The sequence below is a fragment of the Aulostomus chinensis genome, chromosome 16, assembly GCF_037954235.1.
Source record: "Aulostomus chinensis isolate RoL2024-O1b breed Wild chromosome 16, RoL_Achi_v1.0, whole genome shotgun sequence".
NCBI classification, from domain to species: Eukaryota; Metazoa; Chordata; class Actinopteri; order Syngnathiformes; family Aulostomidae; genus Aulostomus; species Aulostomus chinensis.
In genome coordinates, this window is record NC_141335.1 from 6,859,454 (window position 1) to 6,886,411 (window position 26,958).

Consider the following 26,958-nt stretch of genomic DNA (forward strand, 5'->3'; position numbering starts at 1 on the left):
AACGCACTCACACCTTGATCAGTAGATTTACCACAGCAAACTGGGCCCTAGGTGTAGCAGCTTTGTGTGTCCAAATAAGACCTGAGGAGGAGAGGAATGAACGCTTTTGTAATCCAATTAGAAGTTTGGGCTTTATATCAGGAATATGGTTTGCAACAGTGGCAGTTGTTCATAAAAAATAATACTGGATTCAGAGACAGATTTTGTGCTGCAGTTTAGTGGAATGAAATCATCACCAACATTCTGGAAACTTATGTAATTTGTTCTCAACTAAACCAGTACAGAACCTACATGTAAGGGATGTTCTTTAAAGAAAATCCTCTTGTGATTATCAAAATCCTGCAATTTTTTTTCCTTTGTGACCTGGAAAGAACATTCCGTTCTTCTTACTTTATGGTCACGTTTCAACAATTCACAAAGAGAACTTTTTTGAATGTAAAGAGACCATATAGTTCTCTGGAGGTCATGAAAAATCAGAATATTCTGTGAGTGTTTAGTTCGGGGAACACACAGCATAAAGGCTATTCTCTCTGTGTTCCCAGAGTGTTTGCAGAACAGGGACATAACAGGACTCTCCACACTGGTGACAGCCGAGGGTCACGGGAATTATGTATTTGAGTTGTCCAGTTGTCCATCTGTCCGTCTTATTCTCTTTATCTTGACGATAAGGAATTTTAGCTGGTATCCTCTGTTTCAGCTCTCTTGTACCTCAGCCTCCAAATTCGTCTGTAAGGTCAACAGCTGGTCTGACCCCAGGGCCTTGGCCTGAATTGGGGGTGAACCTGTGGTGCTTTTCATAGTCGTACATTTGTTGTCAGTATACTCACTGATAGTGAAGCTGACACTCACGTTGCCAGCGTTGTCTCTAATTGTGTAATACTGGGTAGTGCCCGACTTTATAAGTATGACTGTTTAGGAATGTCAGGTTAGATGTTCTGAAGGGAGCTGACTCAACCTCACCTCACAGCGAACCTTGTACATCTGTCATGGACGTCCAGTAAAGCGGTCCAGTGTCAGCCGCCTCTGCGTCTCCAGCCTGTTTCTTGCGTCTGACGAATTCCTTCATCTACAAAATTCCTCCACACTTCACGTCTCTCTGCCTCCTCAAATCTGGCACAAATGCCCACTGGGACTCGAGGATGAACTGACAAGACTTTTGTCAATGGAACCTCAAATGTATGTAAAATCTTTTCCATATTCATTAACAAAATATCTCAAGAATGTGTCGCTGGAATTTCTCAAATTTGGCACATATATCCACCAGGATTGGAGGAAGAACTGAAAAAGACTGGTGAAAATAAAACCTCGACTAACAATTCTTAATGCACCCTACAACCTGATGCACACAGCTGCAGTGTCTCATCGCTAGCTGAGTCTTTCTGAATCTCACCTTCTAACAGATTTAACATAAATCTTATCCGGGATTTACCTTGCTTTGTCTAACTTAACGGAATAATTGAATATTACCATCACACTGAAGTATGAAATATGCACGACAAATACGGTTAATAAGACATTTTAGATGTGTCAGAAAATGGGTACTTTCATTAAATGGTAAACAAAAAACAAAAATTACAATTACTGTGGTAAAGGTTTTATCCATGAGGGCCATGTTTCAACAATTGTAAAAGATTTTATATACGTGTGCTTCCATGCACGTTTTTTTTTTCTCTGGTTCTGGGCATTCACTTCATGTTTGTGTTTAATTTTATGTACGCAACATCACTTAATATGGTTTTTATTACTATTATGATGTAACTTTCTTTCATATTTATACCCTGGCAATGTATTATTGACAACAACAAAGGTTGATTATTGCACTGAAAAGGAAAAATGGAGTGAAAATCCAGGGATCTACAGCGACCTCCAGGGGCAAAAAGTAGAAAAACAACTGCTGCTGCATGGACGGCACATACACAAACACACACACGCACACACACGCACACACACGCACACACACACACATGACTTACAAGACAATATATAACTTATACTAAACATTGTAATAGAGGCATATAACTGATGCAGTGAGAATGCTAATATAATGCTATTGCTCAGCTGGCTGCCTAAACTGTTGATGCAAGGTACATTATCCACGCTTTCATTTTGTTTACGCCATTATAACCCGGCCATCTGAGTATTTTGTACAGGAACTGAAACAAATAACAGACTAGACAATGTTTTCTAGTCTTTCATTGTCTCATTTTGGTGAGCTTCTCAGTTTCCTGTGAACACGCGTGTCACCCGGTGTGGTCCTCTGCTGCTGGAGCCCATCTGCTTCAGAGGTTGTCGTGTGTTCAGAGATGCTCTACATACCTTGGCGGTAACAAGGGGTTATTTTAGTTTGCCTCTCTATCAGCACGAACCAGCCTGTCTATTCATCTCTGACCTCTGCCATCAATGAGGAATTTTCACCCACTTTATTTCCCCCCCCCCCCCAACTATTCTTCTATAAACCCTAGAGATGGCTGTGTTTGTGTGAGCGTGTGCGAGCGAGTGCGTGACAATCACAGTGGATCAGCAGCTTGAAAAACATGCAAATTTCAGAGTCACTTAAATCATCTCTTCTTCTCATTTGGATGTTTGTTTCTTCAGAACTTCAGAAAGCACACGGTCGCGCGATGAGATTTACAGTGCGGTTCCTGAATTAAACAGTTCCCATATTCATAGATATCATAGCAAAACACACAAATAGGGTTTAAAAAAATACTACATCATAAAAATAGAATAGAATGGAAAAGAGATGAGATTTTAATTGTTACTGCATCACCGTTATTACACTTCACCCTGAGTTTTTACTTGTTTTCAGACTGGCTGATTAAATATATGCTTTAATGAGCCATTAAACAGGTGTACCAAATAAAGTGTATGGTGTATATAATTCAAAACATCAGGCTGGCTCTGCTTCTTTTTTTCTGGGTTTTTTTTTTTGGCTCTCATAAACACACACAAACACACACGCACGCACACACTCATAACAAACACTCGCTCGGCTGTGTTCTGGCATTTGGCAGCGGCAAAACAATATATGAATCAGAGCAGGGAAACACAGGAGCAGTGAAATAAGTTAGAAAATTGCACAGGAATCTCTTGAGGCCTCTAAATCACACTCACATACCAGATTTCGATACATTCAAGGCTGTCTGATGCTCTTTACAGTGACAGCGAGGTGCATCTTGCATCACTGAGAGAAAACCATCATAAAAACCAGCCTAATATAAACTCAAATGGCTTCATATTTATTGCTTAAATTAGCTGATAGTTTTGAAAGTCTGTCCTTAAATCCATTTTATGTGCAGGCCGAACTATTCCTGCCTGTGTGCCTAATTGTATATTCATGCACAAGGGGCTCATTGTACTTTGCTGGTAAGTGGATCCCCAAATTGATAGACACATAACAGGGTCATCATTCATTTGCATTTTAACAAGTCCTTCAGCTATGACACCGGATCGTGTGAATTCATTACCATACAGAGATGCCGTTCATCCAGCCATCTATTAGTAACGCCAATTAGTTTACTAGGACGGGGTTTAGGGGATGCAAATAGGCCCGCAGACTCACTCAGGCAACCAGGGCTGCCCAAACTTTTTCATGTCAAGGCTCCCATGACAGACGTTTGATAAAGGTTTTTGTCCCAGTGACCCAAATCTGAGGGGATTTTTTTAAAAATGTGGTTTTACAGCAGAAGAGGGAAACCACTGATTGCTTGAGATATTTTTTTAACCTTCTTCTGCAGTGAATGTAAATATGTTTTGAAGAGATTCCCTTCAATATTTCATCTCTTTCCAGAAAGGGACAAACACTGCAATACATCTCTGCATTCTAAAACCGCTGGTCCCTTGATGACATATAGACAAAAATATCCAGGTCCGTTGAGATTTTTAAAAAAAAGAAGAAAAAAAAAAGAATCTTTTATGAGACATAAAGAATCAAAAGATATATGAGAATAATTTGGTCTCTAAGCTTGCAGGGGGAAAAAAAACTGTGAGGTCCCACTGTGAGGACCAGCAGCAGTGATAAACTGATATGATAAAAGTCAGCTGTCAGTGGAGGAACACAAGCAACAACCTGTTTATGGTAAACCACTTACAGGTCAAACAGGCCTTTCCACACGTAACCTCCGTGTTTCCTCAGGAGGTGCATGCTGTCAGTTTTCTATCAAAGCCCCATTCATAGTAGAAGAGACGGAATCTTGGTTCAATAGTTTATTTATCAGGAACAATTCACAAAATCATCATTACGCTCAATTTGTTCATATGTTTTACCAACCTCACGGTGATGTGACCACTGAAAGTTTATCTGATACCCGATTTGCTCCCAGGCTGATCCATTTTGCATTTCTATTCCGGTATTTGTGCAACTTTCTCTGTAGACTTTGTGGAGCATCGTGGTTCTACAGGGAAGTTGTTCATTGCGGTGGGTGGTTTCAGAAAGCTGCCCAATCCTATAAGTACATATTGGAAATAATAAAGAAATGTGTTGATATTGAAAGGAAAATTTAACAGTTATAGTTTATCTCTAGCGTAACTCAAAGCATTTTTTGATTACTGAGCATACAACTGGCTTTAAAAAAAAAAAAAGACATGGATTACGTCGGACAACGGGCTCGAGGACTTGAAAACTTGTTGTGTACTGTCGCCATTAGATGGAACCTAAATATACGTGGTTGGCCTTTTCTGCATCCTGGTAAAAAGGTAATACAGGAGGGGGAAGAAGAAAACCTTGTGAGTTCAAGATACAGGTGTACTTGTGGGTGTTTGAAAGGCAAATACGTGTTGTGGGTGAAGTATGACACAAAAGCAGGTTGTCCAGTGCTTCAGGTACAGAAATTGACTGAGCACCTTTCTCTTGGAGTGGAGGGATATTGGAATGAATATAGTTTATGTACTGGAGCTGTGTACTTTGTCCACTACAGCTTGTAATGAAGTATCTCTGTATTGCTCCTTTTATTTGAGTAAAGATGACTTCTTCTCTCACCTCTGCAGGTGATCGCGCAATGATTTCAGCTTTTAAACGTTTGAGATTTCCAACCCAGCACTGACTGAATCCAACAGCTTTTTTTTTTTCTTTCTTTCTTTCTTCGTCAAGGTGGTGCACCTGCTCGCATCAGCTCCGCCTCCCGCGGCTCCGGTTGGACTACTCTACCCAGGACGCATTGCGCCGCTCTCTACACTCTCTCGCTCTCCGCTGCGCCAGTCCGCCTCGCCGACTCGCAGATCCAGCCAGGTTTGGCCCTGCTGTTTCTCCTTCCCTGCCTCCTCACTCTATGTGCTGCTGTTGTTGTTGCCTGGTGTCAACCTACGCCGACGAGAGAAGAAGACATATCCCTCCCTCTCCTCTGTTAGAGGGCCGCTTCTAATTTGCCTTCACTTTCCTTCTCGCCGGCACCATTGGCTTCCGTGCCGTGCCAGTCAACTCGCCTCCTTTCCCAGCCCGAGTTGAGCAGCAACAGCTCGGAAACATCTGGCCGCCGCAGAGTGCTAGACTCCCCGTCCCCTCCGCCTGCTCGCCTCGACAGCCTGTTATGGAAATTAGTCCAAAGTCAATCTAGTTTTGCCTCCGAAGGAAAAAAAAGGGGATTTGACGGAGGAAGCAGGGAAGACGTCGGACCTTGTTGTCTGTAAGTGCTGCCTCTAATACCGGAGTCCGATTAAAGGAGGCTCAGTGGAGAGAGAGCGAGCGAGAGAGGGAGAGAGGGAGAGAGGGTGGGTTACGGAGGGGGAAAAGTAGCTAAACCTTCCTTAGCATGACTGTGTTGTCTCCACGCACTGTTAGTTGCTATGTTAGCTCTCCTTCGGTGGTGTTTTAGCAGCTGTTGTCATAGCACCGGGGCCTTCGGAACAACTGTAAATAGCTCAATATTGACGCCTGTTCGCGTTACTTTGTTAGCCTCGGTCGGGCTATAGCTAGCTGCGAGGGTCAGTGTGTCCGTGTGTGCGTCTCCTTCCCTGGATGTTTGTTGTGTCTTCTGGTAAGAAATTAATTATAGTCTTGTTTTTTGAAGTTCGGCGGCGGTCTCACAGCCTTTCAACAGTAACGTTGCTTCAAGTTCTGTAGCTATTTCCTCGCTGTGTCATGGCTGGTAGTTAAAAGTGTCTTTAAAATGAAGTTTCGGATCATTTTAGTCACATTTCCATGAAGCGTAATCGCGGGATTTTAATCTCGATTGCAACACGGTCATGTTATAATATGTGTAAAAGTAAAATTGAGTGTTGCAGTACGACTTTATATCACTGTAATTGCACACTGCCTGCAGCAAATGGGCTTGTAGACAATAAACACAGCCTCTGCAACAAGAGTATATTTAGGTCTTAAATGCATTTTTATTAGAAATCTGTGAAAAGTTTATATATGAATTGTTGCAATTATCTTAATGTTGCCCACACATGTTGCACCAATATAAAACAAGGAGAACATTCTCATGACTCGGCCCTCTAAACTGTGCTAAACACTATTTATTTTAATTGATTGTTGGTGTGTATTTGTCCTGTATTTTGTCCTTTGACCCTGTAATGTGAAGGTTATATTTTTTGGGTGAAAAACTGAAATTAAAAGTAACTTGCTCCATTAATTCTCAAAAACTTTTCCCAAAATGAAAGCAAAATAAGTCTGTGGTGTTAATAAGTTTCTCCCCGGCTTATTAAAGGCTTGTATAGGTTTTGTTTAGGATTTGCACTCATTAGGCAACTTCTCTATCTTTTTTTTTTGTTCCCATTGTTTCCTCATTTCATTTTTGTTCCTGTTAGCTGTCCGAAGGGTCCGTGTAGGGAGGGGAGGGAAGGGGTGGTCAGACGAATGGACGGATGAATGAATGAGTGGGTGAATGAATGAATACAAGACGAGGCAGTGGCGCTGAACCGTAAACAAGTGGAAAACAATATCAGCTGCGTGCGTCTGTCAGTTGCAAATTTGATGTGGTGGCTTTTGTTTATAGTTACTGGAAGGAAACGGAAGCATAGAGAAAGAATTTTTTTTTAAAAGTTTGTGCTTATAACTGCTTTGTATCATTTGTAAACTTTCCTATTCCTTGATAGTTTTTGTAGCAGTGGGTGGTTCATGATTTGATGAGTTCAAGTCATTTTTTTTCCCTAAGAGCAAATCCCTCTGCATTTAGTCAACGCATGTTTTTTTTCCCAGAGAGAGAAAGAGAGAGAGAGAAAGGGGGGAGAAAAGAGACAAAGTTGCGTGGTGTTGGTAAAATGAAAGAGGAGTCTGGTGGCAGGAGTGTAGAGGAGGCAGCATATGGCTGTAGAAAGAGCACAGCTGGAGGTAGCATCTCCATCTGAGGATGATGTCAGAGCAGCTGACAGGCTGCCATCCACCCCACCTCCTCCTCCTCCATCCCTCCACCGCCTCCACCCCTCCCCAGTCCTTTATTGTGAGTCTCAGCGGCAGCCTGGGAGAGTTAGTGCTCTGTGTGTAAGTGTGTGTGTGTGTGTGTGTGCGTGCGTGCGTGTTTGTGGCTGCCGATCAGCGCCAGTTAGGAGGAGGAGGAGGAGGGAGGTGGTATCTCGTTCCCCCTCCAACATCTCCTCCACTTTGCATCTGTCCCTCGCAGTTTGAACAGTGTGTTTTTTTGCCTGCCTCCCTCTTCTTCTCTCCTCTTCTACCCACTCATTGATTCAGAGGGAGCGAGCGAGGAAGCGAAAGAGCAAGACAGAAAGAAAGAAAAGAGAGAGAGAGCAAGAGAGAGAGAGAGAGAGAGAGAGAGATACACAGCCATTCCCAGCCAGAGAGCCCAGCTATTCTGCTACATTGGAGTTAATCAAGTTGATGCATACTGCTGCAGGTATCGTTTTGTGTGTGTGTGTGTGTGGTTGTGTGTGTGCGTGTGAGAGAGAGAGAGAGAAAGAGAGACAGTGAATAGCACAGTCCGGGCTTGTGGAGTAGTTATTTTATATGTTTCAAACCAGTGTGAGCGCTGTGTCAAGCTGCTGCTGAGTGTTTCAGTAGTAAACTTGTGTTGGTGCTGCCTGTCTGAGGGGTAATTGCAGTCTTGGAACACTGCTGTATTTTTAGTTTGTAGTCTCAAGAGTTGCATTTAAAACTAGCGTTTAGTTTCCTATGTTGTCAGGCGTCCTGTCTGGAAGCTCATTAATTGAATGTTACAGCTGAAGAAATTTAACGTTTATTCCTTTTCACACTTAATTTTTTGATGTATGAGTTACACAAAGTTATTTTACTAAAGTCAAGCTGTGTAAAAAATTTAAAAAAAAAAATTAATTAGCTAAATTTGAGCAGTTTTAGTTAATAAAAGAGCATGAATGTAACTAAAAGGAGCAGTTATTTAATGCTAATAATCTAATCTGTTTTTACTGCCAGTTAAATCCAACTCGCTATAAAATCACTTGAAAGCATGTGCGGTCCTCTCTAGCCGCTTTTTTCCTGTCGGCTGGAGTAGAGGAGACTAATTTAGAAGTTGCAGATTTGAGCTGCCTGAATTGGCTAGACAGCTGTAATCGCACTCCCTCCTAGTCTTAATCTCTTTATCTGGCTAGCAGCTGCCATATGGCCCCCGTCAGCTGGATCAGATGTGGGTAAGCCTCCCCTCCCTGGCCATCCCAGCCTCTCCCTCTCCCTCCCTGCCCCTCTGTGTCTCTCCCAGACCCCTGAGCTGGCAGGCCGGGCCGGCCGGGTGACGGGCTGCTGCCCTCCTGAGCCTCTGCCGACGGCTCCCTCCCCACCGCCGCCACTGCCGTCTTTATTTTTAGCCATCTTTAAGGATTAGGATTGATGCTGTGACGAGCAGGGCACTTACAGTGATTGTATTGTAAATCTTCTCTTCTTGGTGGTGGTGGGCTGGGGGGGGGGGGTTAAGCAAGAGGGCAGCTCCTACTGTGGGGCGGATGTGCGGGTTTTTTTCTTGTTAGATGGGGAAGGAGTGAAGGAGAGTGTGTGTTTAGAGGAAGGAGGAGGAGGTGGCAGAGGGGTTTGGCTGGACAGAGGGAGGAGGGGAGGGTGGGAGGTGGTGCACCCTTCTCCCCGTAAGCCCCCCTCATTAAAAGTAGTCTGAACAAGCTTTGGGGCGACTCGCACACACACACACACACACACACACACACACACACTCAACACGCACACATACACACACACACACGCTGTCAGTCTTGGTTTAGCTTCATTCAAATGAGGTGATTTAACTGCTTTGGTTAACACAGTGCAGAGCGGGCCGATGTATTTTCTCAGGCAGGACAAATCGACTTGGTTAACAGGTGGGACTTAATGATTTTACACTTTTCATCCTCGCCAGCCTCAACCGTCATCTTCCAAACGCGCTGTAATTTTTATCATTTAAATTTTTATCAAATCCTACCAATGTTTCCGATGAGCTTTGCTGCAACTTTTCTGTCTCCCCACCTTTTTTTTCTTTTTCTTGTGTGTGTTGCGCTTCTTTAATCTTGCATCTAAAGCCGGTGCTCGTAGGTTAAACAAGGGACAAGCTATTTTGTTTTGACAGTGCTATTTCAATTGGCCAGTTTTCCTGCTCGACTTAGCCTGTGGAGGTGGTTGGTAGGTAGGCTGGTACTAAGTGTGTGTGCGTGTGTGTGTGTGTGCGTGTGTACGGGAGGACAGCGTGTGCAGCTGAAAGCCGGTTACCTAAAAGGGCTGTGCCAGGCCAGGCCAAAGTGGGTTAATAAAAATAACCAGCGTAGGAGCAGCGACAATCCAGGAGTGCAGGCAGAGGAGTTAGAGAGAAACAGAGAGGAGGAGAAGAATCTGTCACTGGTGGTTTACCTGTAATCACGTCTTTATCCGTGTGAACGGGTTATCAGTCTTTCATTCCAGTTTTTGAATGTAGTTTCTACAGTTTGTATTTTTATTTAAACTTAATGATTTTTTTAATGATAATAGTGCAAAGGAATGTGTGCATGAAGTGTTTATTTTTTTATGAGTTGAATTATTTGTTGATGTAATAAGAAAACAAAACCTGTATTGCCTGGCACATGGAGAAAATGTAAAATTTCAAATCTATCTTTTGACTTTTTATATATTTTTGTATGCAGAACTTTTTAATTCATGGATGTCCCTGTTTTTCAGTGACCCATCCTTAGCTGGTGTGTTTGTCTCGCTTGCGTTTCGTCTTGTCTGCGGTCTGTTTTCAGCATCTCACGCCATATGTGTCCCTGGCGTTTGTCTCATCTCTCGGATTCCTCCGTTTTGTGTTTTTTTTAATTGGCGTCATTTAAGATAATTTTGCTCACACCAAATTTGTTGTTATCACAAAAGCCTGAGTGATTGTAAAAACAATGAAGATCTTGATCTCTAAGCTTAACTGGAATTTGATCTCAGACGCAAATTTCATTTAGAAGTTAAAGTCTGTTGTCTTGCTTCTCGTTAGAATCTCTGTGTTTCTCTTTTATCTGAATTTAAATTGTCTTGTTGATGCAATTTCATCCAAATTTCTCCTTCCTCTATACTGGATCTGTATCGAAAAACAAATATTTTATTCACAGCACAATTCTAATGAAACATTTCAGATTTAATTCAAATGTGGTAATTGTTTGATATTTATAAATTGTCGTCACAGATACTGAGACCTCTATTGGACTAACTTTGACTATGTCTGTCTGTCTCTGTGTGGCTGCAGGTTATGAGGACGGCAGGATGGAGTTCCCAGACCACAGCAGACATTTACTCCAGTGTCTGAGCGAGCAGCGGCACCAGGGCTTCCTGTGTGACTCTACGGTGCTTGTGGGCGATGCCCAGTTCCGTGCTCACCGTGCTGTCTTGGCCTCCTGCAGCATGTACTTTCACCTCTTCTACAAGGATCAGCTGGACAAGAGAGACGTGGTGCACCTCAACAGCGACATAGTCACAGCCCCTGCCTTTTCCCTCCTCCTGGAGTTCATGTATGAGGGCAAGCTGCAGTTCCAGGACCTTCCCGTGGAGGATGTGCTGGCTGCGGCCAGCTACTTGCACATGTATGATATTGTCAAGGTGTGTAAGAAACGCTTGAAGCAGAAGGCCACAGCGGAGGCGGACAGCACGCGGAGAGAGGATGATGGTGGGTCCAGCTGCTCCGATAAGGCCGACAGTCTCTCAGATGGTTCTACAGGCCGGCCTGCTACTGCTGACCTGCTGCACAGTGATGAAGATGAGGAGGGGAAGGCCGAAGGAGGACCACTGTGGTTGAGGTTGCCGTCTGCAGACAGACCCGGAACACCAGCCATGGCCACAACCAGCCCGGGCCATGGAGACGCGGAGACGCAGGCTGGGGAAGGGCTGGCAGACGGAGGGAAGCTGCTCTCTCCGGCCGGCAGCCCCACCAGCTCTACGGGATCTCTCTCCCAGAGGTCCCACCGTTCTGTGAGCTCTCGTGGAGGCCACAGGGGGAGGAGGGTGTCAAGTGATGCAGCCGACTGCGTCCTGGACCTGTCAGTCAAGCCGATTGCCGGTAGTAACCACACTAATCACCACCAGTCCTATTTCAGCGGAACAGCTACACCAGATAGCCTCCAAAGCCCATTGGCTGTAAGGGTGAAAGTGGAGAGGGGTGTGGCTTCAGACGAGGAAGAGGAACTGGGAGGAGGGGACTATGACATGGAGCACAGTGGCCTCAACAAGGTGACGACTCCCAGTGCCAACGGAGGCTTGACCCACCATGGGGTCGGAGGGCCTCTGTCGGTCCAGAGGAGGCTGGGCTTGGAAGCGCACCTGTCCGCCCTGCGTGAGGCCTCTCTGGCCTCAGAGCTGGAGCGGGATGAGAAGCCCTCGGCCACGGGAGACAACGAGGACATACTCGGCGGTGAGAGCGAGCGTGCCCAGGCCGAGGCGGCCAGCATGGATAACTCCCTGCTGCCCTACGTCTCCAACATGCTATCAGCTCAACACACCCAGATCTTCATGTGCCCGCTGTGTAATAAGGTTTTCCCATCGCCGCACATCCTCCAGCTTCACCTTAGCTCCCACTTCAGGGAGCAGGAGGGCATCCGCTCCAAGCCCGCCGGAGACGTCAACGTACCCACCTGCACCATCTGCAGCAAGACCTTCTCCTGCATGTATACGCTGAAGCGCCATGAGCGGACACATTCCGGTGAGAAACCCTACACCTGTACCACCTGCGGCAAGAGCTTCCAGTACTCACACAACCTCAGCCGCCACGCAGTGGTGCACACGCGTGAGAAGCCGCATGCTTGTAAGTGGTGTGAACGGCGCTTCACGCAGTCTGGGGACCTCTACCGACACATCCGCAAGTTCCATTGCGAACTGGTCAACTCGCTGTCAGTGAAGAGCGAACCACTGGCGCTGCCCAATGTCAGGGATTGGGCGATTGAGGACAGCTCGCAGGAACTGTGGAAGTAGATTCAGACTGGCAGGTTGCACCCAGAGAACCAGAGCAGAGAGAGAAAAAGGGCAGAGAGTCATGGGGAGGTGACAGGGAGGTGGCAAAGTTTAATATTTGGGGTTTAAGTGAGTCATGTTCTTGTATGTTGCAAAATCTCATTCAATTGCACTTTAATAGCACATGAAAATGTTACTACTGAGTTTGTTTTCGTTGGGGGTCATTTGTTTTTATTCTGTTTTTATTTGGCGCAAGTTCTGTTTGGTGGCTTTCAATGTGTCGAAGGACATGAGTCCCAATGAGAATGTCTCGCCTTTTGAAGGTTTTTTGGGGTTTTTTTTGTTTTTGTTTTTTGTTTTTATCTCAGTTTCATCTCAGACACAACACTCGGACTCTGTCCGACATTTTCGGTCGTAGTTGCAGACAGCAAACTCAACGGCAGGAGTTCAGGTCGAACACACTGAAGTGAAAACACATTACAATACACTAAACGGGTATCTGTGATCACCACTTGTCGATACCACCACACACAGTTTGAAGAGGTGTGTGTGTGTTTGTGTGTGTGCGTGTGTGTGTGCGCGCACGCACTACTCTGGCAAAAATCTCACCTGACATGCATGAGTGTGTGTGTGTGTGTGTGTGTATGAGTGAGTTTTGTGTGTATCAATTTTATTTTCTACTGGCATGGAAGTGTGCTGGCGAAGCGCTCCCCGCTTCTCTTGTTAAGCTCTTTGGTGTTGTGTGTTCAGGGGAAAGTTGACTGACTGACAGACAAACTGATGGCACTCATGCAATGCACAGCCTCCTTTTTTCACTTCCAATCAATTTGAAGTATTTTCTAAAAATGAGAAGATCTTTACAAATTATTCTAATAATTATTATTATTGTTATTAATAGATTTTTTTCTTAAATCTAGCTGGCAGTCTTTTAAACATCTCTCGTTGAAAAGGTATTTAATTTAAGGTTGTTGTATATTGTTCTGCTATAGTTTAAATTTTAATTTTTTTTATTAATTATTATTATTATTATTATTATTATTATTATTTTGTTACTTTTTTTGTAATGGGACCTGCTGTTGTTGCATGACGTCCAAACCTGTATATTTTAAAATAAAAAAATGTGAATTTGCTGTATTACTGTACACATTGTAATTGATCAAATATTTGACCATGGGCTTTTCCTTTTCTTTTCTTTGTGAATACTACTCCAGGGTGCAGTCTGTTGAAAAACTGAATATATTTCTCACAAGTATGGAAAAAAAAATGCATGAAATTTTTTGATTTTGTCTTAAACCTTTTAAGTTGTGGTTTTTGCATTGGGAGGGTCGGGGAGGGAAGGAAAAGTTTGAACGTTACACTCGACAGTTTTTCTACTTGTCACAGGTCTGGCGCCGGGCTCCTAGAAGAGTGTTTCCGAATGTGTTTCCGTGGGATGTTGAAGCGATATGATAAAGCATTTTAAGCCTGTGTCTATATGCACTGATCTCTCTACTGTGTGTGTGTGTTTATGAGTGTGTGCGACTTGGTTATTACCAGTCAGTTGAACCTACTGAAGATCCACCCAGCACTTCCTCCTACTGCTCCTCCTCCTCCTCCTCCTCAGGCGTTGCATTTCTCTACTGCTGTATGTTTGTTTTACATCTTCATCTAAATATTCTGAAGCCATCTCCTCGTTATTTCTGCCGTTTGGGCGACGTGTCGGGTCTGTTGACACGTGTGTGAAGGATACGGAGAGGCTGAAACTGTCCGGCTTCAGGTGGAAGGGTCAGATATCTTCATCAGGCCGTTGTGTCGCGTTAAGCTGAGCAGGCGGACTCAGTTACCCAAACAATTCAGCGCGCTGCATCTCACATCGGCGTGAGTCCCACGTTAAACGTTCGTATGTGTGTTTTCCACTTGAAACATAATCCACTTTGAGAGAATTGGCATGCCTGAATGCACCTTTTTAAGCTAAAAGACATGAAATCAGATTTTTGCTGAAAAGATGCCTTTAATAAAAACATTTCTGACTGTGTGGAAGAATTTGATACTGTAGAGCGAATAGTTTAAATTCATGAAATTTATTGAACTTATCAGAAAATGATGTCTTATTATATTTTGACCATGTGATTGGATTTTTTTTTATATAAATGTTGTATATGGGGCTACATCACTTTTAAACTTTCAGTTTTTGTACTCTTTTTGTTGTTTTTTTCAAAGCTAAAGGTCAAGCGTTAATACAATCCCAAAAGAAAATTCTGAAACCACATTTCCCCTCACTGGAACTCCTTTAGTATGAAGCTCTCAGATGTGTGTGTGTGTGTGTGTGTGTGTGTGTGTGTGTGTATGTATGTATGTGTGTGTGCGTGCGTGTATGTGTGTATGTTCATTAATGCCCCATTGATGTGCATGTGGTGGGTGGGGGTGGTTGTGTGTGCCGCCCTGTCATCTGGTGGCACCTACAGGCTTTGCCAATGCAGCAGTGTGGGTGACATTGCGGCAGTTTGCACTGCGTCGGCTCGTTTTTCTAGAAACGTTCTTTATTCACTGGCAGCGTCTCTGCATATGGGCTCTCTCCTTCCTGCTGTTGTTTTCATCATTACTGCTGTTTTTCGTTCTGTTCCTCTGGTTGTACTTGACCGCCTTAAACTGCTGTAGTCCGGGCTGTTGTTGTTTTTTTTGTTTTGTTTTGTTTTGTTTATTTTTTGTTTAATTTTATTTAATTTCAAGTGTGAGTGTAGGGTGGAGTTGTGGGAGTGATGTCAACTGCTCAAGACGCTGTGAACTAACCACCCCGATGATCTCCATCTTTTTTGCTGTGTTTACTTGAAAACTAAGGGGGGGGGGGGGTGGGAGATTTTTTTAAAGCAAGGTATAAAAATGTCTTAGACAGTTTATGGGAGTGGGTGGGATGGGAGTCTTTTAAAAAGGACAATCACTGTCTGAGAAAAAAAAACAAGCAGATTTTGATTGAGATATATTTGCTCCCCGTTGAGATAAAAAAAAATTCTTTACTTTTTTTGGTTCTTTTTTCCAGATTTAGTCATTTTTAGCTTTGACAATCATAGTTGGGTTGATTTTTTTTTTGTTGTTTTTCTCAAGGGGAGTAAATTCTAATTGTGTTTAGTTTTGTAATTTTTGGTGTGCTGTTGTTGACATTTTTAAATTGTGTGCAAACTGCAATAAATTATAAGAATCTTGAAATTCAACATATGTGTCAAAGTTTTTTTTGTTTTTTTTTAATTAACTTTTTTTATTTTCTTCACTGAAAAAAATCCCGATGTGGAATTTTGACTCAACATGTCAAATTGCAACTTAAAGTATCTTAACTGCCATTAAAATGAGCTCAATATTGAAATCACTTTTATTTATATATATATAATGTGTGTGTGTGTGTATATATATATATATATATATATATATATATATATATATATATATATATATAAATATACATATATTCCTTTGAAGTATTACTGCAACGACACATTTTTATGGTTCACACGCACATTCCCACATGCAGCTTCCACCCACATCTCAAGTCACTGAGTAGAACGGCCAAAACCTGCTGCACGACCCGAGCATTAACTCGTGTGTGAACTGCAAAAAAAAAAAAGTGTCTTCAACAATACTTTTATAATAAATTCAAAATCCCCTGCACATGCATGTTCACATAAGCTTCCAGAAGGGTCGTGCAGCAGGTTTTGGCGTCCTGTTACTCACTGGTGATGTGGGTGGAAGCTGCGTTATGCGCGCGTGTGTGTGTGTGTACATATTTGTGAGCATGCTTGGACATCATAGTACCCTGCACACTGTGCATATACTCCATGTGTTCTCTGCTATAACGCCTCCACAGGTACATCAGCTGCACTGGTGAAGGCTGCATTTGAGGAAAAAATCCTGTAGCAGTTTGTTGACAACCAACCCCTATCCCCCCCACCCCTCACCCAAGCAACCAACACACACACACACACATACATGCCGCCTTCCTCCAAAGCTCCTCAAGTAGTTTCCAGTAAAGAAATCAGCTTTAGCTCATGTCTCACTGCTCAGAAAAACCTGCTCTTACAGATGCATTAAGAGCCCCTGTACTCAGAGGCCAAGGAGCAGCGTTCATTAGGCCACAGATGGTCCCTTCAGTAAGCCCCCAACGCACACTCACGCGATAAGCTCGCTCCTAATCTTTATGACATTGTCCTCTGTCTGATGACTGCCCAATATTGGTTTAAGAAACTTGGAAAACCAACTCTTGAGTTTTTTCTCTTTTAAAAAAGAAAAAAGAAAAAGAAAAAAGTTTGGGCATATTTTAAAGTTATAAACAATCATTAGCAGAGGTTTATGTCAAAACTCTTTGAAACATTCAGTTTAGGGGATATATGTCGCTTTAACAGATTTTTCAGCGAGGCAGTTTGAAGTATTTTTGATGTACCTGCTCTCAGCTCTTTCTATCACTTCAGCCCGACAGCAGACATTCTGATGACTGCTATAGAAAACACAACAACCTCGTCCTTTGGTTACACACTGCTTGGAGATCATTAATTGCAATCTGCAGCGTTGTACGTGAACATCTGCTTGTAGACAACTGCTCTCTCTCTCTCCTTCTCTCTCTCTCTCCCTCTCTCTCTCTCTCTCTCTCTCTCTCTCTCTCTCTCTCTCTGCGAGGAGGCCGTGTGAGGTTTGCTGTGAATGTAGGTCATTAATTTGTTTCTGTCCTTTGTTTACTTAAGGAAGGGGGACAAAGGGGCAGCTGCAGAACCATTTGGCTGTGCCCAAGGCGGGCCAGCTCAACATGTTGGGAGGCTGAGACCAGCTTTGGCTCCTGTCTGGGGCCCGGGCCCCTACACTCTGCAGCTTCGCGTGAGGGGAGCAGCCTCTGCCAAGCTGCCAGAGAAGGCTCCTTTACCAGGGGAGGGAGGAGATAAAGAGAAGAGTGACATGTAGACCGAAGCCTCCTGATGTTTGACTGTTGGGTCTTATTTTTAAAGTAGTATCCAGCTCGGCAGGTTGGGCTGAGAAAAAAAAAATCTCACGTTGCAATTTTTTATTTTTTTAAAGGACCAAACATTTATGCTAATTATATTAAGCAAATGCCTGTACCTGCTGAATGAAGCGCTGAATTTCGATGCATTTACTGTATACTCCAGTATCCCAATTTCTTATTCACATTTTTATTAAGTTTTGTCATTTGTTTTCCACTTATTGTCTCATGTTATCAAGATGCCCAAGTAAGAGAGGGTTATTGTGTTAAAGAAAGAATTAATGCAACTTCTACAAATGAATTCAACGCAAATAGAAATTAAGGGGAAATTAATATTTAGGATTTTCTTGTGTTTCAAATAATGAAGCTGTATAAATGCACAGTAAGGGCAAATCCTGTGTCGCTGCAAATAAGATTACAGCTTTTAACCTGAAAGCGACACTAGTAGTAAAGCTTCCAGCGTGCTGACGGTGAGAACTTGTTCCCTCTGTAGCCTTTTCAAGTCAGAGACTTGTTGATTGTCCGTGAAAAAGGGATGCAATCACTGGCCGCGTCTAGTTATGGACGACTTGACGGCAAGAGAGAGGAAGGCAGGGGTGAAACATGTGTATGTGTGTGTGTGTGTGTGTGTGTGTGTGTGTGTGTGTGTGTGTGTGTGTGTGTGTGTGCAAGTGATCAGGGATTGTCTGCATATTTAAAAGAGCCCCTTTGTCAGACCACTCAGCACAGCAGGACAGAAGGCAAGCAACAAGCGGCCTGCCTGCAAGCAGACAATACAGTGGCACTAAACTGGCTGAGGAGGGAGGGAGGACTAGGAGGGGCGAGAGGGGGATTTTTTTTGGGGGGGGGGGGGGCACAGTGTCCCAGCAAGCCATCCATCCATCCAGCCACCCACTTCACCCTCCTCCTCCCCCTCCTCCTCCTGAAAACAAAAGACGACGCAACTCGAACTTGAATATCTGTGTGTTTCTATGAGTGAGGGGGCCCCCCGATATGTTGCGTACCCATAACCCCTCTTTACACCCCACCCCTCCACATGTACATCTACATAAGAAAAATGAGTCACGCACTGTAGTTGCACACAAATGAAGAATACAGGTTTATATAACCTGCACAAACACATACACACATACACGCATGGACATGTGCGCGCACCGAACACACACACACACACACACACACACACACACACACACACTCATACACAAACACAAAGGCCTCCAGCTGGTCTGTCTTTAGGGCTGGGCTAGGATGGGATTAAACAGTACTTGTCCTTTGTGCGATTCTTGTGTAGAAGGAGAGCAGCCTCTCATCATAAGAGAGAGAAAGAAAAGAGACATAAATCTTTCATTAAATTGATTCATTTAGGGAGGATACATCTGGAATAAACAGGCAAATTAATTTAATTTATACTGCAGCAAAAGCAACAACGCAGCCTTGCAGAAATAAAACCGTCTTTCTATCCCCCTCCCTCCTCCTTCTCCAATCTTCTCCCAGCTGTGGCTACCAGATAAGGGGCAGTACCAGGGCGTGTTCAGGGTGTTGTTGGAAACTGCTGGCACCAGGGCACATGTGCACATTTCAGCTCTTCGTCCTCGCTGCTGTGACCTGACGGGGTCACACAGGAAGGGGGCTCTTTAGTGTCACCAACACAACCTGCCTGGCTGCGGCTGTCTAATGTGTGAAAGTGCTGCTGCGTGACATGCGAGTCGCACATCTGCGGCACCTGCCCGCTGAGCTGTACAAATGTACGAACGCGCGCACGCACGAGCAGAAACGCAGCGGACAAGTGAACAGCAGTCAGGCAGCTGCGTGGAAGAATCACATTCATGTCTTTTCTAATGCTGAAACACTGTGATGAAGGGACACACACACACACACACACACAGACTCAGTATTCTGGGTAAGGGGTTATACCTCTGGTAGTGTGAACTTTTGGAGGGTAACAAATCACAGCAAATGTCAAGGATGAATACAGTCTCAAATAAGACGTAAAGAGCAGCATGTGTTCTATAAGTTTTTAATGAATTCCTTAAACTTTATAAAGGTTTGATATTTAAAACTTTTGAAACAGTGCACATTTTCCTTAACCCATTTAGTCAGGTTTTACATCGGCATAAAATTGTATCGTTTTTTTTTTTTTCCTATTCCCTCAAAACATGTTAAATAATTTGAAAATAATCACAAAAACTTTTCAGATACATAAATAGAATGACCACGATAATAACAGACTAATCACTGTAAGTTGCCTTCCACGTCACTTCTGCTTACTGATGCAAAGCAAATGTCACGTTCGTGTTGAAGAAAACAAGCTTGGGATTTCACAGAGCATTCACTTCAAGTTCAACGGGATTATTTATTCTGTTGCGCATTAGTTAATGTGATATTCTATGTGCAATACTGCTCAATCTATATTAATATTAAAATGCATTTAAAGGGTTATAATATGTTACAACAGTATGATCAAATATGGTGTCATATGGTAGAAGTATATGATACAGAGATGCAATCTTATGCATGATGTGTTGTGTAATATGTAATTGCATGATGAGATATTATAAAAAAAAATATGATGTAATATGTATGATATTTTGTCCAATAACACACGGCACGAAGATACGATATGACTACAATACGATAGACTACAAAATACGTGATATGATTTGATGCAAAACAAAGTATATAACCAAACAAAGCAGAGTTGTTGTTAAGCAATAAAAATGTATACAAAGGTTTATTCCTCTCACTTCTTTAAGCTTCTTACTACTGTCCTCCTTTCAACTTCAACCAAGAAATTTTGTGTAACTTAGCAACACATCATGATTCCAAAGAGTTATGCATTCATATTATTACAAATATTCAGTTTTATCATGCACATATTATATGCCAAGTTACCGTTATTTTGGGGGAAGAAGGGAGGCCAGGAACCAGCGTGGGAACAAATATTACCAATATTATCCGTAAATACTTTTCCCGACATTCCTTCGAAAACTTTAGATCCAAAGTTAACTAATATCTAAACATTTCGATTCAGTTCCGTCATCATCATTGCACCAAAACATTTTTGGATTTGAAGCTGACATTTCTCGTCAAAATAAGTACAAATGTGATTCCTTGTTCGAGTATTTCAACCATCGTCCTCACAATTGTTTTAAAATTTGCCAACTTGAGAGCGCCAGATGACGGAATTCTTTTTCTTGACTGTGCAACTGATCGGATAAGTTTGCTGATATTATGAACTTCAGAGTTATTATTGTGCTTCATTTGAATATCACATTCCAAACAATAACAGCCAAAACAGGATTAACCTTATAAACACTTAACAAACAGCGTGCAGCTCTGTGTTATACCTTCATTAATTCAGCAGAGTTAAGCCTCTAAGCCTCAGGTATTGTTGAGATGCTCAGATTTTAAAGTTATTATGACGGATTTTGTTCATTTTTGTGTTTGTTTGTTTTGTTTTTTTTGTTTTTTGTTTTGTTGTTGTTGTTGTTGTTGCTTGATCCGAATGTAAGATCAGACTCTGCATATGATCTTAGCTTGCCAACGCATGAGCTTGTTTCACAGTATGTCGAAATATGGCCACCGCGCCATCTATTTGTCTGTTCATTATATGGTTGTTTTCATTTTCCTGACACAAGAAAAGACATCGAAAACACTCCTGACAGAAGAGAACGTGTGTGAGAAGAGTTAACTGACGCACACACATGTTTGCATGTGTGTCTTGTTTGTGTGTGTGTGTGTGCGTGTGTGTTTGTGTGTGTGTGTGTGTGTGTGTGTGTGTGTGTGTGTGTGTGTGTGCGTGTGTGTTTGTGTGTGTGTGTGTGTGTGTGTGTGTGTGTGTGTGTGTGTGTGTGTGTGTGTGTGTGTTCTCTCACCCTGTGATGCCAACCTCTCCGCTCCCTCCCAGCTCTGGCCAGGCACGACCCATCTGTCACATTCCTCCTTCCATCCCTTCTTCTTCTTTCCCTCCCCCATCCACCACACTCTGTCCATCCCTCCCTCTGCGTACCTATCCCTCCCTTCCATCCCTCCTGTTTCTGCCTCCATCTCCCTCCATCCTCCCCACTCTCTCTTTTTTCTTTTTACACCTGCGAACTCTATCAATCTCTGTTTTCCTATCGTCTCTAAAGTTAATTTCAATTCCCCTTTTCCTCCACCTCTCTCTTTCTTTTTTTTCTCCCTCTCAGCCTTCGTATCACTATCGGATTTTTTGACAAAAACATGTGGCCGATCCAGCTTGTGTAATGATAATAATAGTCATCATCAAAAGATAAACCAATCAAGTCCTGGAGCTTGGTTCTGTTATAGTGCAGCCTTCTCCAAGCCAATGTGGGGCCCTGCAGGCCTGAATAGAGCCCTAAGGCCCAGTGTTTCTGCTCCATGCTGAATCAAACTGATCCAATCTGGGCTAGAGAGACAGGGGTCCAGCCTAGAGAACTGGCACTGTCCCTGTGCGTGTGTGTGTCTGTGTGTGTGCATGTGTGTGTGTGTGTGAGCGGTGTAGCATCAGGGGTGTAGCCTGGGGTGTACTGGCATGGCTGTACATTGGATTATTGAAGGCAGCTTGGGACCATCTGTATAGTAGAGGGGAAGAAGTAGACAAGGAGATGAGGAGAGGAGAGGAGAGGAAAGGAGAGGAGAGGAGAGGAGAGGAGAGGAGAGGAGAGGAGAGGAGAGGAGAGGAGAGGAGAGGTGACATATGTATTTTTTTTCCTCCTCATCTCTGCTTTATTCTTTTTCTCGATTATTTCTGGCTTGGTGTCTAGACTCCTCAAATGGGACACAAGAAAGATCTGAACTGTTGTCAGTAGAAAAAGCCAGACTCGCATACATATATATATATATTCTTTATTCTCTTTAAATCTTTTCTGTCTGTTTCTGTCTTATAAATAATAAATAAATACATTTGACCTCTGGAGAGCCTCAGAGATGCTCCAGTGGCACGACTGGATAAAGATGATGTGGATCATACCGGACGGTTAATTTGAGAGTTAAAAGACAAGCAAACACAAATCAAAGACCTCAGGAAAAACATAATTTCATTGGCAGATAAAACAGATCAGCGTAGAAATTATAAGCTAATGCACCACCATATCACTTTGTTATTTACTAAACTGCTACTTCAGTTTCTGTCACATTCACTGTTAGTTTTGATCACATGGCAAACCTCCGTGTTTTTGCAGAGGTGTTGTAACCATCCAAGTAGCAGAAAATGGCGGGTGTTCGTGCAGCTTTTGGCTACTATGACTGCTTGATGAGAGTTCTTAGGTCGAAGCGGTCAGGGAAGAGTCAAGAGCAAGGTAGCAATAGCTGAAGAGCACTTTGTTCTATTTATGAATATTAATGTGACCCCAAACCTTGTAGCCTCATGCTGAGATGAGAAGCGGGCAGCTCTTCTTATTCCTAACTGCACACCAACACGTTCTTGATCGTGTCTTCAGGCTTAACTGATCACACGTATCAGACACACAGAAGGCTTGATGCAACTGCTTTGCTGTGTGTAGAGCCCCTGAAGGCCTGTAAACAGAGGAGCCCCGGGTGATCTGGACCACCTTCATAACACCTGTGGTGGCAGGTACCGTGTTAAAATGACACGAAGGCACTACAGAAACAAATTTAAACCATCCTTTTTAGTGGTGGATGCACAAATTCCCCGGTTCAAACTCGTGACTTGATGGAAGATGGTTACTGTGGTGAAAAGTCCACATCAGGGGTCAGGCTGGGTGGTTTTGTTAGGTTGTTTGGGTGCTGTTTCAGTCCCATTCTCAACATTAAATCTACCTGACGGTGTCGCCCAAGGGTCTTTGTGCTTAAACCTGACGCAACCTTCGTGAAGTTGACACATACAACCATTATTTACCAACTCTGATTGTAATCTTGAAAAGTTTCCTTTCTATTGGCATTGCCTCTGTATTATGTAACTCACCGCCACATCGCTATAGCGATGTCAAGAGGTTCTGTCACGATAGTCTGGTGGGACCATCGATCATCTATCTGGTCGGCTCAAAACATGAGCTCTGCATTTATGTCTAGAACCCTCCAAACTAGGATGACTTTCACAGGGTGTCTGATAAGGAATTTTATCTGGTATCCTCTGTTGGAACTTTCTCATTACCCCATCCTCATAATTCATCTGTAAGATTAAAAACTAGCCTTACCCCAGGGCCTCGAGCTGGGGAGAGTACCTGTGGTGCCTTTCATAATTGTACATTCGTAGTCAGAACTCTTACTGATAGTGAAGCTGACACTCCCGGCGCCAGTGTGTCTATATGCGTAGCTGTGTTTAGACTACGCGAAGGTCACATCTGTGTAGAATGTTCTAGTTCGGTATTCTGGGTAGTGCCCGACATTATAAGTATGACCGTTTATGGGGGTCGGATACGGATGCTCTGGGGAAGCTGACTCAAACTCACCTCACAGCAAACCATGTACATCTGTCATGGACGTCCAGTGAAGTGTTCCAGTGTCAGCCGTCTCTGAGTCTATAGCCTGATGAATTCCTTTATCACACAAAAATTCCTCTACAGGCGTCTTCCTCCCTTTGATTGACAAACTCTCTCAGCCAATCAGTGTTAACAGATCATGTGACGCCATAATGTGACAAAACCAAGCAGAAGAATGCTGGAAATGTCTTCTCCACTGAGAAACTACTCTAGTTCAGACTCCTTTTGTAGTTTAACTGATGTCACTGAGTCTACTTCAAGAACAGTGCGACTGTCCATCTAAAATAAACAATGGCAGCTCCAGAGGAGGTTAGCACAGATGCTGATATAACATCCATCGGCTGGTTGAGGCTTCTACTGAGTTCATTGATCTGATTGGTTGAAGTTAGCATGAAACACTACTGACAGACAAAAGGTTTATCCAATCACCTGCCGTGTATTTCATGCAGGTATCTTATATTGATACATCATTGATTGATGCATGTTTAGAACCTTGTGATTGTCAATAAAACAAACTATAACACAGGGATCTTGAAAGCTTTTATTGCAAGTCCAAACCCCACACTACCTCTGTGTCTCTGCAGTTCAGGCACAGGAAGTACTTTAGATGAATAAACCATGCAGAATCACATTAAAAGTAGCCAACAGTATGTAAGTGAGTGTTGTGTGCGTGTGTGTGTGTGTGTGTGTGTGCATGTGACATAGTGTATACGATGAGGTCTTCCAGAAGATCTCCTCAAGAAGGCAGACAGGCTGGCAAGCAGCTGTGGTTGTAACTCATACACACACACTCACACACAAATACAGGACACACACTCACACACACACACACACACACACACACACACACACACACACACACACACACAACACAAGCTGTTGTTGCTTAACGACTGGGCTGCTCCAGAGCACATCTGCACTCTGCATTATCATTAGCTCTCTCCCGCATCCCCAGGATCGCTGACAAAGTGAACAATACCGACAATCACCCCCATCAGCTGCGGCCATATGGGCGCCATCCATAGCTGTAGCCCCTCCTGGCTGGTGGGGTGAGTTGAGGGGGTGAGTCGGTGATAGCGGTGGTGGGATGGGTGGGCTAAGCAGCAATTGTACCAGCATCTGTTTGGCACTCAGTTGCTCACTGTGCCATTTTTTGAAGATGAGTTGGCTGAGCAGAGGATGAAGAAAGTATTTTTTCATAATTTTTTTCTAATTTTCACCATTTTTCACCCATCTCATTTGTTACTCCTCCTTTGCTGCCACCTCCCTCCCCTTCTCCCTCTCCCCTCCTCCTTCCCTACCTTCCCTCCCCTGGACAGTTAAATGTACTGCCAGGTATGCTCCTGTCGGCTGCATCTTGTAATTGCCACCACCTTAATCCTCCGTCCTAACAGTCTGGGAGGAGGAGTGCATGCGTTCGTGCGTGTATGTGTGCGTGTGAGTGTGTGTGTGTGTGTGTGTGTGTATGTGTGTATGTGTGTGTGTGTGTGTGTGTGTGTGTGTGTGTGTGTGTGTGTGAGTTTGTGTGTGTGTGTTTTGCGCAGAGGATTTGGCCCAGATGGCACAACAAGGTGCGCTCCACCATTCCTCAGCTAGATCCCCAAATCTCCCCTTTCCTGTAGCCCTCTCTCTGTCTTCTCTCTTCCTTGTCTTCTCTCCCTCCTGGACTTTGAACCCAGCTGGCGGAGGTGTTTTTTCTGGGATCAGCAGCAGAATCCTTCACTGCTGTTCTAATTATCTTTCAACTCCAAACCCCAACAGTAGGGCCTCTATCATTCTTTTATATCCACATTCCTCTCTGTCTTCTTTCTCCATCTTTGCATTTCTTTCTTTCTCTCCCTCTCTGATGGATCAGAGACAGAAGCTTTAGTTGCTCCTCAGAGACTTTTTGGAAAAGCACAACGCTTCAGTGTGCATGTGTCACCTTGAGATGTGTTGATGCATAATATTTGCTTGTTGGTGTCTCTGCTGTTGTTTCTCTAGAAAGAATGAAAACGCTGACTACAGATGTAGCTAATAGTTGACTCTTCTGCTCTTAAGTTATTTGCTCTACCTCTGCTGTGCAGGTGCTTCAGACTATTTGGGAATATTTGCAGCTCCCTGCTGTGTAGAATTCACAATGACTGGATGCAAAGAGGATGAAAATACGCTGGTATACTGTTTATACACCGGGGGACTGAGAATTCTTAATAAATAATGTAACACACAGAAAATCATTCATCGTTAAGTTCCAGACTTCAGCAGTGCGATGCTACTGAGACATTTACTGATGAGATTCAGCTGAAAGCTCATTTGGAAAGTTAGGAACTTTACATTTGTTTGGTCATATCGGGGATGTAGACTTCTACATGAATTTGAATTAAGTAATCAAAGTTAAGTCATAAAGTTTGGCCTCAAGTTAAGCGTATCTGTATCTGTTATTTCATGATATGTTGAGCATGTTGCAGCTGATGTTTGTATATTCATCAGGCGGCGTTGGAGCAACAGTAGCCCTCACTTCAACCTGATCGCACAGAAATACAGGAAATGACCTTGAACTGGCATTGCGTGGCAGTGACACGACAACTGAGCCAGCGCCGCAGCAGTAAAAGAACGACGACAGAAAGTCAATTAGGAGCCTTTTTTTGTGGTGGGCACAAGAAACCCCCCCCCCCCAACAATGTGGGCGTCGCCTAAAGCCTAAAGCTGTATTACATCATATAATTATACAACGTTCACGCGATGCTCATGAAGCTCCACCAGGTAAATCTCTGGGTACTGGAGTATGAGTCTGTGGTGACATTCTGGGACGATGCATACGTACATATAGTGACAGACAGCTCCGTCTTGTTAGCTCTCTGCTAACATGAGCACTCAGAACCCATCAGATCAAATTCTAACAGCAATACAAGTAATTCTGCAGGGCCTGTGTTTCAATCCAGTCAGCTTAATCCTCGTTTTACAGCCACAACAGTAACAGAGGAGTAAGCTAAAGATTGTGGACCTGAACACTTGTCTCACACTGCGAAGTCCAGCGGTGCCAACCACCAACCTGCCTTTCTCATTTACGGACCATTGCGTTAGGCTGTTGACCAAGGAGTTTGTGCGTACAGCATGAAAAAGAATCTCAATTGATTTACATTCTATTAGATGGTCCTGCTGCAATCCTGTCAGCAAAATCTTTCACAGAAACATTTCTGGCTCAAAAGCAGCCCTGAACTCTTTGTTCAAAGTACAACCAAAGTAACTGTTTACTATACCAGTACACTCTGTAACAGGAGAACTCATGTCTT

General features: G+C 43.4%; 1 protein-coding gene across 8 annotated transcripts; it reads left to right on the forward strand.

The window, feature by feature from the left end:
• Positions 1-5,180: 5,180 nt before the first annotated feature.
• Positions 5,181-15,633, forward strand: zbtb18 (zinc finger and BTB domain containing 18). 8 transcript variants are annotated; one of them, XM_086181013.1, is made up of 3 exons: positions 5,234-5,621; positions 7,628-7,790; positions 10,590-15,633. In XM_086181013.1, exons 2-3 carry the CDS (start codon positions 7,775-7,777, stop codon positions 12,302-12,304), a joined length of 1,731 nt encoding a protein of 576 aa, XP_086037139.1. In that variant the 5' UTR covers positions 5,234-5,621; positions 7,628-7,774; the 3' UTR covers positions 12,305-15,633. The 8 variants fall into 8 exon arrangements, with proteins under 8 accessions (XP_086037141.1, XP_086037139.1, XP_086037140.1 ...); XM_086181012.1 differs by lacking the exon at positions 5,234-5,621 and adding an exon at positions 5,734-5,972; XM_086181015.1 differs by lacking the exons at positions 5,234-5,621; positions 7,628-7,790 and adding an exon at positions 5,181-5,227.
• The last annotated feature ends 11,325 nt before the right edge of the window (positions 15,634-26,958 follow it).